At 43.8% G+C, this 12,444-nt stretch overlaps 1 protein-coding gene across 1 annotated transcript in view; it reads right to left on the reverse strand.

The window, feature by feature from the left end:
* TRPA1 (transient receptor potential cation channel subfamily A member 1) overlaps nucleotides 1-12,444 on the reverse strand; it is a 1,042,932-nt gene that overhangs the window by 904,083 nt on the left and 126,405 nt on the right. The window contains exon 4 of the mRNA XM_069220348.1: nucleotides 9,780-9,875. Coding sequence (XP_069076449.1) covers nucleotides 9,780-9,875 — 96 coding nt within the window. The remainder of the gene's footprint in view (nucleotides 1-9,779; nucleotides 9,876-12,444) is intronic.

Raw genomic sequence — 12,444 nt, forward strand, 5'->3', positions numbered from 1 at the left:
TCCTGGTGCAGAGCAGCAGCAATTTCCTGAGCTCCTGTTCAGGAGGTCTACCTTGCCGTTCCAGGCCTGCCCGCATTATCTTGGTGATCCTTGAGCAGGGTGGTAAGACGGAGGTCGGACTGGGCCCCCGACCCCGTTCTAAAATGTCTCTTGGATTTTGGGCCTACTCGTGAAAACTTTCACAGTACGCAAATCATTGCTCTGATGTAAATCTTGGTGTTCAAATAGGCAAAGGCTTGCATGATCATTTCATGGCATTTGCATATTCTTGTTAGAATCAGCAGTGAGCGCGATTCATTTACCGCATGTAAATCTTGGTGTTCAGATCGGCAAAGGCTTGCGCGATCATTTCATGGCATTTACATATTCTTGATAGAATCGGCAGTGTGCGCGATTCATTTCCCGCAAGAAAAACTTGGTGTTCAGGTCGGCAAAGGCTTGCGCATTCATTTCATGGCATTTACATATTCTTGTTAGAATCGGGCTGGGCCCCTGACCCCGTTCTAAAATGTCTCTTGAATTTTTGGGCCTACTCGTGAAAACTTTCACAGTACGCAAATCATTGCTCTGATGTAAATCTTGGTGTTCAGATAGGCAAAGGCTTGCGTGATCATTTCATGGCATTTGCATATTCTTGTTAGAATCAGCAGTGAGCGCGATTCATTTACCGCATGTAAATCTTGGTGTTCAGATCGGCAAAGGCTTGCACGATCATTTCATGGCATTTACATATTATTGTTAGAATCAGCAGTGTGTGCGATTCATTTCCCGCAAGTAAAACTTGGTGTTCAGATCGGCAACAGTTTGTGTGATCATTTCATGGCAAGCAAAAAACTTTGATGTGTAATGTTTGTTGAAGTACACACATGTATCCTGCGCCTATGGATTTCCTGTGAAGATGATAAACTCAAAATGTGTTGTTCTTTGTGCATATTAAGTCCCTATATTCTAATTGTTTTCCAGGGAATGTTTCAGATTGTTTTGTCCTCGTGTTAAAAATGCAGTGTTTGTTCTGAAACATTATTCTAGAAGGTTCTTGTACTCCTAGACAGTAAGTGACATTTCATGAAAAGCTCATATGAAACATTGTATTAATCCATTCTTGATTTTTCCAGGTACCTAGATTTTTCGAGGCCTAGTTGGAGTCTAGTTCTAGGCCATTCATGCCTCTTCAGTACAGAGTGCTATTTGATGTTCCGGGTATCATTGAACTCTAGATTCAACAGAGTGTTATTTCATGTTCCGAATATCATTGAACCTTAGATTCAACGGAGTGTTATTTCATGTTCCGAGTATCATTGAACTCTAGATTCAACAGAGTATTATTTCATGTTCCGAATATCATTGAACTCTAGATTCAACAGAGTGTTATTTCATGTTCCGAATATCATTGAACCCTAGATTCAACAGAGTGTTATTTCATGTTCTGAGTATGATTGAAAGCTGGATTCAACAGAGAATTTTTATGAAACGCAATGTGATTATATCTTGTTATTGTGTTGTTTAACCTTTTTCTTCCTACAGGTCTCCTTCCCAGCTGTTCCCTACCTAATCCCCTTTTCCCCCACTTGGACTCTCTCAGACTCTGTGATATTTCTATCAGAGCTGTCTAGTGGTGGACATGTTGGGAACGTGCGCAGGCCCCGAGGATTTGGTCTCCCTGACAATCTGCATTCACTCAGTGCTTAATTAGTAAATAAAAACGTGCCCAACCTCCTCCTCTTAAACATGCAGCTGCTGCAATTAAATGTGCGAACACGGAATACTGAGGCAGAGTAATCCTGAAGCCAGCTCGGGCCTCTTCAATCCATTTAAAGCCACTCCCTGCCCCTTCAGCTCACTCTTGCAGCTTTCTGCTTTCTCCCATTGTGACACGTTTTTGTTTTTCTCTTCCTCCGTCTTTCCCATATGGGTCTTTTCCTCACAGTAAATGCTTGAGGCAAAAAACATAAATGCCAACCCTCAAAAATAAGTGCTGGTGCAAAGCTCCGGAAACAACAAGCACCAATTAAGCACTGCATTTACTGCAGGTTGACTAGAGGCATTCTTTTGGTTTTTACAGCTCGAGTCTTCAGTTTGGTGCCCTTTAATTTTGCAGTCAAGGCACTAAACCTTGTTGGGATCAAAGTTCTTGCCTCTGTACCCACCCCTAGGCTGTGAGGAGTCTCTGGGCCCACCCTCTTGTGTATATTTTTGGGGGCCTTGATAAAACTCTTTGTTATTTTTGTTTTGACTCCCATCTTTCCATGAGGAGCTTTTTGGCCTCTTTCTCCCCACCAGTGATAGTTTGTGCTACCCTTGTTTTGACCCAATGGTCTGCCTTCCTCCCCAATTCCTGAGGGGAAAGTGGACCCAGGTTTACCAGGTGTTGATGTAGCCTATCATTGAAACAATTACATAGCAGATGTTCTTTCATGAATAGGTTGTACAGCCCATTATAATCTTGTACCTTGTTCCCAGCTCCCCAACCACCCAGCATCTTTACTGAATAGTCCACAAAGTCTACCCAAGTTTGGCTCTGGGTTTTTTGAGCCTCCCTGAACTTTATACTGTACTTTTCAGTTGTAAATCCAAAGCCTTCAATCGGGGTACCCTTCATGAGGGCATAGGACTTAGAATCTGCCTGATTCAGTTTCAGGAGCCTAGCCCTGCACTTTCCTGAGGATACCTCTCATAACAGTGTGCCCCAATGCTTTTTATCAATGTCCTACCCAATGCAGGCACTTTCAAAGGCAGAAAACCATTTGACTACATCATCCCCTTCAGTGAAGGGAGGGACAGCTCCTTTTGGGAGTTTGATGTTGAAGGATTTCTCCCACAATATTTGTATGCTGCCACCAGAGATGGGGCCTAGGCCCAACTCTTTCCTCTGTTTCTCTATTTCCAAAAGTTGACTCTCTAAGGCCAGTCTTTTAGTCAGCCTGGCAATGTCCAGGTCTGCTTCTCTGGGGGAACTAGTGCTGGAGTGAGAGGTGCTACCCTCACCTTCATTGCCCACAGCTTCTTCATCCACCACAAATGCATCATCATCATCATCTACTTCTTCTGGGGGATTAGCCCTTTTGTGCTAGGCCACCAGAAACCTACGTTTCTCTGCAATGGGGCATTTTTCCAGTACGAATTTGGTACAGTCTGCAGAGTCTTCTTAATTGATCATAGCTATATGCCTCATAAGGTTCCAGGTCAAACTCCTGGTTTTGGGTCTCTGCATCTGACATGTATTAAGAATTTAGAATCCCCTTTTTAGATTAGGCCAACTAAAGTAAGGACTTTTACATTTTTGCTGTTGTTATAGGGAACTAACCAGGGCCCTAACAAATATTTTAAAAAATGTAAATGTTTTTAGCCAATTGAAAAACAAAAACAATTAAGGTAAAGGCAATTTGGAGAGCTATCCATGTGCTCACAAAATTGACAAAGTGGTTTCAACAAATGCAAAGTCTTTATCCCACTGCTGATGCACCAAATGTAGGAGGATGGCTCTCTACATAGTGTGCAAAGCTAGGCACACTGTGCAGGGAGTCCAGGCAACCACAAGTTAGTTTATAGAGGTAAAAACTAGACCACCTAATGCTCTAATTTTTATGGTAGCTTGGTCCAGCAGTAAGGCCAATATTGGAGAAGAGTAAAGCATTTGTACTCACAGCATCAATCTTGCAACTTACACACTCAAAGGAATAACTCAAGATTTATAAAAATACCTCAGATTTGTATATAAAGTTTAAGACCAAGATCAACAGAATCCGTTAAGTACTTTTCAAGATATTAATTTTTGAAGTTTAATTAAAATAGCCTTTTTATGCGTAATTACGTACCATAGGAATCAATGGAAGATAACCTTTAAAAATACATATAAAATAACACAGTAGGTTTACCAAGTTCTTCTTTTTCAGGTTGGTTAAAGTTGTCAGTGGGCACAATGTGCCAGCTGGAGAAGTTCAAGCAGCTCCTGAATCTGGTAGGAGCAAGGGGTGGGGAACCCCAAGGGCACAGCAGGTTCTTTGGTGCAGGGCACAGGGCGGCTAGGTGCAGAGAGAATCGGTGATCAAGGAGATGTGCCCAAGGAAGCCCTCTGAAGCAGGAAGTAAGTCAGTTCAAAGGCTGATTGCAGGACAATGGGGCACTCTGGCAGGAGGTTCAAATTGTTTCTGAAGTCCCTCAATTGGGGCTTACTCCTGGTCCTTTTTCAGTCCCAGTTGGATTGTTCTTCAGGATGTCCGATGCTAGGTGACCAGTACCCAGGGTATTTGGTGTGGTTCAGCCGCTAGAGGGTGCAATGCCATCAAATGTGGCACACTGGCACAGTTCGTCCTACTGGTTGTTGGTGTGAAGTTTGGTCCAGTTGCGTTGTCCTGTTCCGGAGTTAACGTCTGGTCAGTGAAGTGGCCCTCATATGCTTGTTGGTTCCTTTTGGATTTAGAGTGGTACCTCCACTCTGAAGGGAGGGCTCTGCCAATTTGGAAAGCCTGGAGGTCCTCAAGGGTTATTTTACAGTTGTCCAGCAGCTCCTCGGTGGTGATTGCTGGGTCCTGGGTGCACCAGGCAGGGTTTGGGACCTTTTCTTTGATGCAGTAAGTCCACATTCTCGTGCCTTGGATCTTCTTGGTGCCGGTCTTCTTCTGTCCATTGAATCTGATTTCTTGGCCTAGGGGTTCCCACTAAATACTGTCGTTTTTTGGCACTTCAGGAGAAATCTGGTAGTGATCAATTGGTCATCTACCTTAGGGTGGTTACACCCACTAAGTGACCACTTCCGGTTGGAAGATATCACATCCCTACTCCTGATTGGTTATTTCCCTTCCATACATCCAAGATGGAAGCAAATGAAATGGAGAGTTCACCTTGCATGCAAGAACCTTACGGATGGTGCATTCTAGGTAGGGCCACTCCTCCTGTCCTTTGAGATTCCCACCATTGCTCAGACCATAAGTGGGGGTTTGCAACAAGGGTGACCATCTGCTGCTAGCAGTAGGCTTGGAGGTCGAGTTTCAAAGGTGGTGAACCCTTTGAAGCTCGTCAACAGGGCAGTCCACATTCCTGAGGGAGGGGCGTTAGCACCTCCACCCAGGAAGGGCTTTGTTCGGCATTCCAAAGGGCAGCGGCCCTACCCACAGGGCAGCAGATTTGTGTCTGGCAGTGGCAGGTTGGTCAGGACAAGTTAGCAACCATGCCAGGATAGACAGCTTTTGCAGGGGGCACCGCTAAGTTGACCCCTGGGTAAATGTTTTAATAAATCCAACACTGGTACCAGTTTGGATTTATCATTCTGAGTTTTTTGATACCAAACAACCCAGAGTTCAGAGTGGCCATCATGTAGCTGTGAAACTCGTATTGATCAGTGTACAGCACATGTATTGAAATGGCTGCTCTGTTCACTCACTAGTTCCTTGGTTTATAAGGACACATTGGGGGCATATTGCTCATACAGCTATGCTCTCACATACAGTATAGTGCACCCTGCCTTAGGGCTGGAAGGCCTGCCAGAGGGGTGTCTTACCTATAGTGTATGCAGTGTGCCATGTTGAGTTTGTGTTTTTGGTTTGCACAAGACCACTCAGTCTACAATGGTAGGACTGTGTGTATCTGGATGCAAGGCACTGGAGGGTAGCACAATCAGTGCTGCTGCCCTCGGGGGCCTTCTCTTAGTATCCTGTGTCCTGGGTACTTAGGCACCATTTTTACCATTTACTAGGGTCTTATAGTGACAGCTAAAGGCATTGCCAATTGTGCCAATGCATCACAACAGTTTTGGGGAAAGAGTTCTGGGCCCAAATATCCTGGTTAGCAGGGGCCCTGGGTACTAACAATTTATAGGCTACATCACATATCAGGCAAAACGTGGGAACTAACCACGTGAAAAAGAGGCCTTTTCTCACTGTTGCCATGCAGGGAAAACACACACACACACATATATATATTTTCCTATTCTAAATAATTATTTAAAAAAGGTTGCATTGTATGCTCACAGGACAGGGTGGTAATATATAGAAATGGGGCACACTACATACTGGGGATACTGTGCCCTCATAGTAAGATAAAAGCCAAAAGCTATTTCACTGTGTATGCCTTGCTGGACTTTTCTCTAGATAGAAATACAATCTTAATTCCCTACCTATGCTTAGAGTGCATAAATGCCTTTAAAGTTATTTCCTGCTTGATGATGGGTGCAGAGCTGAGCACAGCTCGACTTGCACCTGAATAGGCTGTGTCCTGTCTCCACACAATTGGCCTGACAAACCTCTGTTTTCACTGCAGCCAGTTTGAAACTCCAAGAACTTCACAGAACCTTTCCAGAAACTTCTCCCACCTTCTTGGTACCTGGCTATAAAAAAAAAAAGGATTCTCAGACCCACGCTTTAGTTCAATACTGGACCTGCAGAAGGACTCCCAGAGGATGGCCTGCTGTTGTGACCTGCTGTGCACTCTGCCAAACTTCTGCTGTATCTGGAAAGATTGCTCTGGAGCCTCCCTTGAGACCTCAGAGGCTAGCCCTGCTGTTGACCCTGCATCTACACCTGTACACAGGACTACCAGAAGTGAGTTGAAGGGCTAGTTTGCGGGCCTCTTGTTCAGAGTCAGAGGAACATATTGGGCTCCCACCATCTTAAACCCAAACCTGGACTCAGCATGAACAACGGCCAAGCTCCAGAAGAAACTTCAGCACATTCAGAACGCCTCAGCCCGACTCACTCCCTCGCCACGAACAGTTCTCAGAGATTTTCACTGGCTCCCCATCAACAAAAGGATCATCTTCAAACTCCTGATCCATGCTCACAAGGCTCTCCACGACACCTGCTCTGCCTACCTCAATGAGCGTCTTAACTTTCACGTCCTGACACGCCAACTCCGCTCTGCCAACCTCACCCTCACCACCGTCCCCCGCATCCACCGTACCACAACCGGCGGCAGATCCTTCTCCCACTTCACCACCAAGACCTGGAACTCTCTTCCTGTCAACCTACGTCTGACCCAGGACCTACTGACCTTCAGGAAGCGTCTCAAGACCTGGCTATTTGAGCAGTAGCACCCCCCAGCGCCTTGAGACCCCAGGTAAGTAGCGCACTTAAGAAATGATTGATTGATTGATTGATTGAGTTCTGAACCTCCACAATGCCTTTATCTTCTCCTGTGCCCTTGGTTGTGGTGGGAGCCTGATGGACAGTTTCCAAAACTGAGGACTTGGACAAAATTTGGACAAAAAGTGCTCTGAAAATGAGGAGGAGACCGCAACCAACCTGCTCACCTATCACTCGAGGTGCATTGCAGGTCAGATTGACTTTGCAGCTTCTCCCGCTACGTTCTTCTCCACAGCAGCAAATCTGTTTCAGCAGTCATGAGCCAAAAGGGTATCTGACCTGTGGAGTTGTCTTCCGCTACAGCCATCTGCTTCGTCCTGCTGGAGTTTTTTCAACTTGTATTTCTAAGGCTAAGTCCAAAGGTAAAAATCTTCATTGTGCTTCACTCCATGGCCATCCGACGACGCTCCCTCCTCGGACTCTCCTGCAGCCTTGCCCTGCTGAACTTCTACCTTCACAGACATTTTTCTTTAAAATTTGTTTTAAGTCTGAAGGTAATTGCTGATCGGGCCCAGTCAACTATTTGCATCCAAACCGTGCTCCATCGTGGTCGGCCTTAACTTTCGACCTTGACTTGGTCTTACAAATTCATAACTCTGGTTCCACTGATTGGATTTTCATTGTTTTGGTGCCAAATAATGAAGTAAATTCCCTCTATTTTTCTAAATTGGCTTGGGATTTTTCTTATATTGTGTTTGCACTTTATTACTGTTTTATGTTGCATAAATACTTTACACATTGCCTCTTAGGTAAACCTGATTGCTTTTGGTGCCAAGCTACCCTGGGTTAAGCACAGGCTAATTTAGCGAATATTTGTGGTTCACTCTGAGTTGTGTGGTGTTGCTTGACCAGAGCTCACACTCCAGTCAACAAGTTCTCCTGATCTGAAGAGAGACCAGCTGTCCAATAAGGACTGGATCCTGCAGGTGACTGGAATGCCAAGAGATCTAGGGCCAGATGTAGGAAGCACTTTGCGAGTCGCAAACGGCAAAATTTGCCGTTTGCGACTCGCAAATGCGTGTTTCCTATGCAGAAATGCATTTTGCGAGTCGTTACCGACTCGCAAAATGCATTTCCGAATCGCAAATAGGAAGGGGTGTTCCCTTCCTATTTGCGATTCGCAATGGTATGCAATTCCATTTGTGACCGCTTATGCGGTCGCAAATGGAGTCGCAGTTACCATCCACTTGAAGTGGATGGTAACCCATTCGCAAACGGGAAGGGGTCCCCATGGGACCCCTTCCCCTTTGTGAATGGACCCCAAAATATTTTTTCGGGGCAGGGAGTGGTCCAAGGGACCACTCCCTGCCCTGAAAAAACCGAAACAAAAGGTTTCGGATTTTTTGAAATGCAGCTCGTTTTCCCTTAGGGAAAACGGGCTACATTTAAAAAAAAAAAAAAACTGCTTTATTGAAAAGCAGGTCGCTAACATGGAGGCCTGCTGACTACAGCAGGCCTCCATGTTAGCGAGTGCCTATACTCGCTATGGGGCCGCAATTTGCGACCCACCTCATGAATATTCATGAGGTGGGTCATTGCGACCCCATAGCGAATTGCAGTCGGTGTCTGAGACACCGTACTGCATAGCAATTTGCGAGTTGCAAATTGCGAGTCGGAAGGACTCGCAATTTGCAACTCGCAAATTGCTTCCTTCCTACATCTGGCCCCTAGTGCCAAGATACCTGCCCTGACGGGCTTGGGGCTTCAGGACTGACCAAGAAAAACATATTCAGAACTTTTTAAAATGTTGCCCTTAGTCAGTTGTTTGACCTAATAAAGGTCCAGCACAAGGTGCAGAGGTATGCCCAGTTTGTCCAGAGAGGTAGCATCCAATGGGGAACAAAAATCGAGTTCATCCTACAAGCTGGTTCAGCTGGACCTTGCCATGAAGTAATCCAACCTTGTGGAGCCCTTCTAGCCTCACTGGAGAATTCCAACTTCCAAAAAAGTGACTAAATCCAAAGATTATTCTTGGAAAAGGGTGAGGTGGCAAATCTATTTGATCAATAAAACACTCTTGTGGCTTCCATGGGAGCTTGATGATGACATGCCTGATTTTGAGGGACCTTCACCAGTCACAGCCTTGGAACTTGCCTAGCTATAAGATTTTAAATTCTAGAAAAAGACTACAGCAGAAGGAAAACCTTAACTGGGACAACCCACTTGGTACATCCACCCCACTCCACCATGGTCGACCTGAAGCCACAGCTAAGTACCAGTCAACCTCATCAGTGACTTTTGATTGCTACTTCACATTTTCTTGGTGCGTTTGACCTTAAATTTAAAAAAACAACATATCTTCGATTCTCCTTAATATATTTTGATGATCTTGCTTTCTTTTCACTGATTAAAGCTTTGTCTGTTTTTTTTAAAAGGGGTTGGAATTATATTGCATTCTGTTCTTTACTTTAAAATTGCTGGTATTGGCTGCACTTAGCATGCAGGGGTTTGCCTGCTGATTGTGCCATAGCTCCCAGGGATCGAGAAGAGATTTTCTCAGAAATGTGTTTTGACCTAATCATAGTGGGTTTAATCAGTTATTAGGGGTATCTTCCTCCCAAATGAATAATCCTATTTCTGACACAGATCATGAATTGTGTAAATCTACTCAGTAATTGTGATACATTCCCCAAAACACTGAGAAAAAAGCAAAATATACTTTTTATATAATTCAAATTTATAACAAGGACATGTAATTCAAACCTGAAACTGTGTCTGGATGGAGCTTGCTTGAAACATTTCTGGAAGTCTGGCATCTTGGATTGGTGTAGTTTGAAGTGGATCCATGAATCTTTGACTCTGATGAAAAAATGTTAGCTTTTTCTTAAAAAAAATATTGGACTATGGTGTCACTTCACCATGTCAATAAATGACATACCTACTAAACATACATTTTAAAGAAAATTTATGTGTAAAAATTGTTTTAGGCTCAAACCATGTGACAGCCTCTTCTGGTCACACGGACTCAAAATCTGTGTTGTGTTTAGTGTATGAATTTTACTTTTTTCAAGTAAATTCTTACTCTTAATTTCTTTTTTACAGATAATTCAGCGGACCACTACATTTCTCTGACTGGTTGTTGGACAAACTTAAGGCCCAACTGCTGTTCTCATTTGAATCCCCAGCCCTCTTCTGACCATATTCCCAGTCACCATGCCACTACTTCTGGCATAACTATGAAGTACACAATGTTCATCGAGGAATCATTTGCTTTCAAATATTTCAGCGATATTAAATATTAAAGACTATTAATGTCATAATTAACCATAAATCAAATTTCATAAATGAATACATTTTCAAACAGCATGTAACTTGTTTCTGAAAAATGAAGAATTTATATATATTTACTAAAAATATATTCATCAATATAGCAAAGCAACAGATATTTTTTTTGTGTTTTTATACAAACACACTGGTGACTCCTCTACTCCCCAATCCCTTTACATCCAATGGACAGAAGGAGAGCACCAACCCTCCTGACTGTCCAGCTACAAAGGTTTTGAGTCCTATATGCAGTATGTCAAACAATCAGAAATCGCTCCTAATGGACTCCAGCACCTCATGCGATGAATTGATTAATGGAGAGTAAAGGTCGGCATTTCGATCTCCCAAGGCTCAAACTGTCCATAAGATCATCCTCAGGGCAATGTGTCATAGTGGATTAAATCACAATAATTGTTGCTTTCAACATCAACTTGCTAGAAAACCACTGCTTAATCCTTTTTGTCCGGCACATCCAACGCTAGTCAGTAATTTCACCACAAATACACAAACTCCCACTGGGCTAGAATCAATCATAAAGCTGGCATATGCATAAGGGACAGTGCTCTTTGAGAACAGTTGCAAGACACTACTTCTGGCATATGCCTAAGGACTAGTGCTCTTTGAGGACAGTTGCATTACCTCCTCCTCACCGATGTACCTCCAACAATTCATATGCCTGGTCACAAAGGCACAGAAAAATAAGGCCTTCAAACATTTACGAGAAGTATAATTAGCTCTGTGTCAGAAACATCATCCCATTACCAGCAAGCATCAACCACTCATCAACAACCACACCTCAGTAGAATCTTCATACCACCAGCAACACATCATCAGAGGCAACTGTGCAATATTAGCAATAGGCACTCATCATTGGCAGAGGCAGCTCATAAGTAGAAGACTGCTCCATCTTACCTAAAACAGTAGCTCCCACTCAGCTTCATCTGTAACATCCAAAACAAGCCTAAAACCTCAACTGCCCATTAACAGCATCTGCTAATCTGGAGCAGCTATTCACCATCATCGGTACAGCCACTAAAAGGCAGCTGAAAACCATATATAAGTAAGAGCAAGTACTTGCGAAATGAGCAGTAGCATCCGCTGCCACGCATGAGTGCTAGTATTTCACCTTCATTAAAAGCAACGACCCAGCAACAGGCAACTTTAAGCATATACTATTTAGGGTTCCTTGCATGCCTCCTTTCAAACTCATTTACAGAGTTAACTGTCCACTCACAAAAGCACAGGAACCAACACACACATACACAGGCACACTAACAGAAGTATCTTCATGCTATACTCTCACACACTGCATTCATTGACAAACACTCACACTCACAAATTCGATCACACTTACTAGTGAATAAGCCTGTGAGTAATGGAAGAAGGCAGGCAAGGAGGGATGGAAGTATGAAATGTAGATAAAATGACTGATATAGTGGTGTGAATGCACAATACTATTGTTTATGCTTTTCCCTTCTTCAGGACAGTTTCATGATCTCAACCATGGCATGTATAAAAGAAATAAATGGCTGTAGTTGTCCGGTTCCAGGGTGGTGTGATCCAGAATATATCAGTTAAGCAAGCATCTGTGTTTTTTCATGATATACCACAGGTATCCCAGCAGACGCAGCACTGGCAATGCTAGATGGGCCCTTCCTACAACTGTCTCCCACTGGACTACTCTAGTCTGCCTCTGATCACATCTCTAGTCCTGTGCATATGCTGTGCAACTGCTGTGCTCTTTTGTGTGTTCATGGTGTTTCACTCACCTTGGTGTTTCTTCCACTTAGCCTGCTCATAGTCCAGGCAGCAGACATTTGCAGCTCAGCACCACCCAGGACACTGTGGCTAGTTTTCTTACAGGTCTCCTCAGTAATGTTATGTCATTTTATGTCATGATATGAAAACTTATAGAGCGCACACAGACCAAAGGCTTTCTGGGTGCTCTGACAACCAGGAGAAAGTGGCAAGAGGACTAAGGCTAATCAAAAGTGTGCTTGAAGATCCAGGCCTTCACAAATGTTCTATGCTCCCAAACAGTGACTCCAGGGGGCCTTCTGATCTCTAGCAATAATCTTGTAGTACCCTCTGTCCCAATGGCTAG

The sequence above is a fragment of the Pleurodeles waltl genome, chromosome 2_2 (genome assembly GCF_031143425.1).
Source record: "Pleurodeles waltl isolate 20211129_DDA chromosome 2_2, aPleWal1.hap1.20221129, whole genome shotgun sequence".
NCBI lineage: Eukaryota > Metazoa > Chordata > Amphibia > Caudata > Salamandridae > Pleurodeles > Pleurodeles waltl.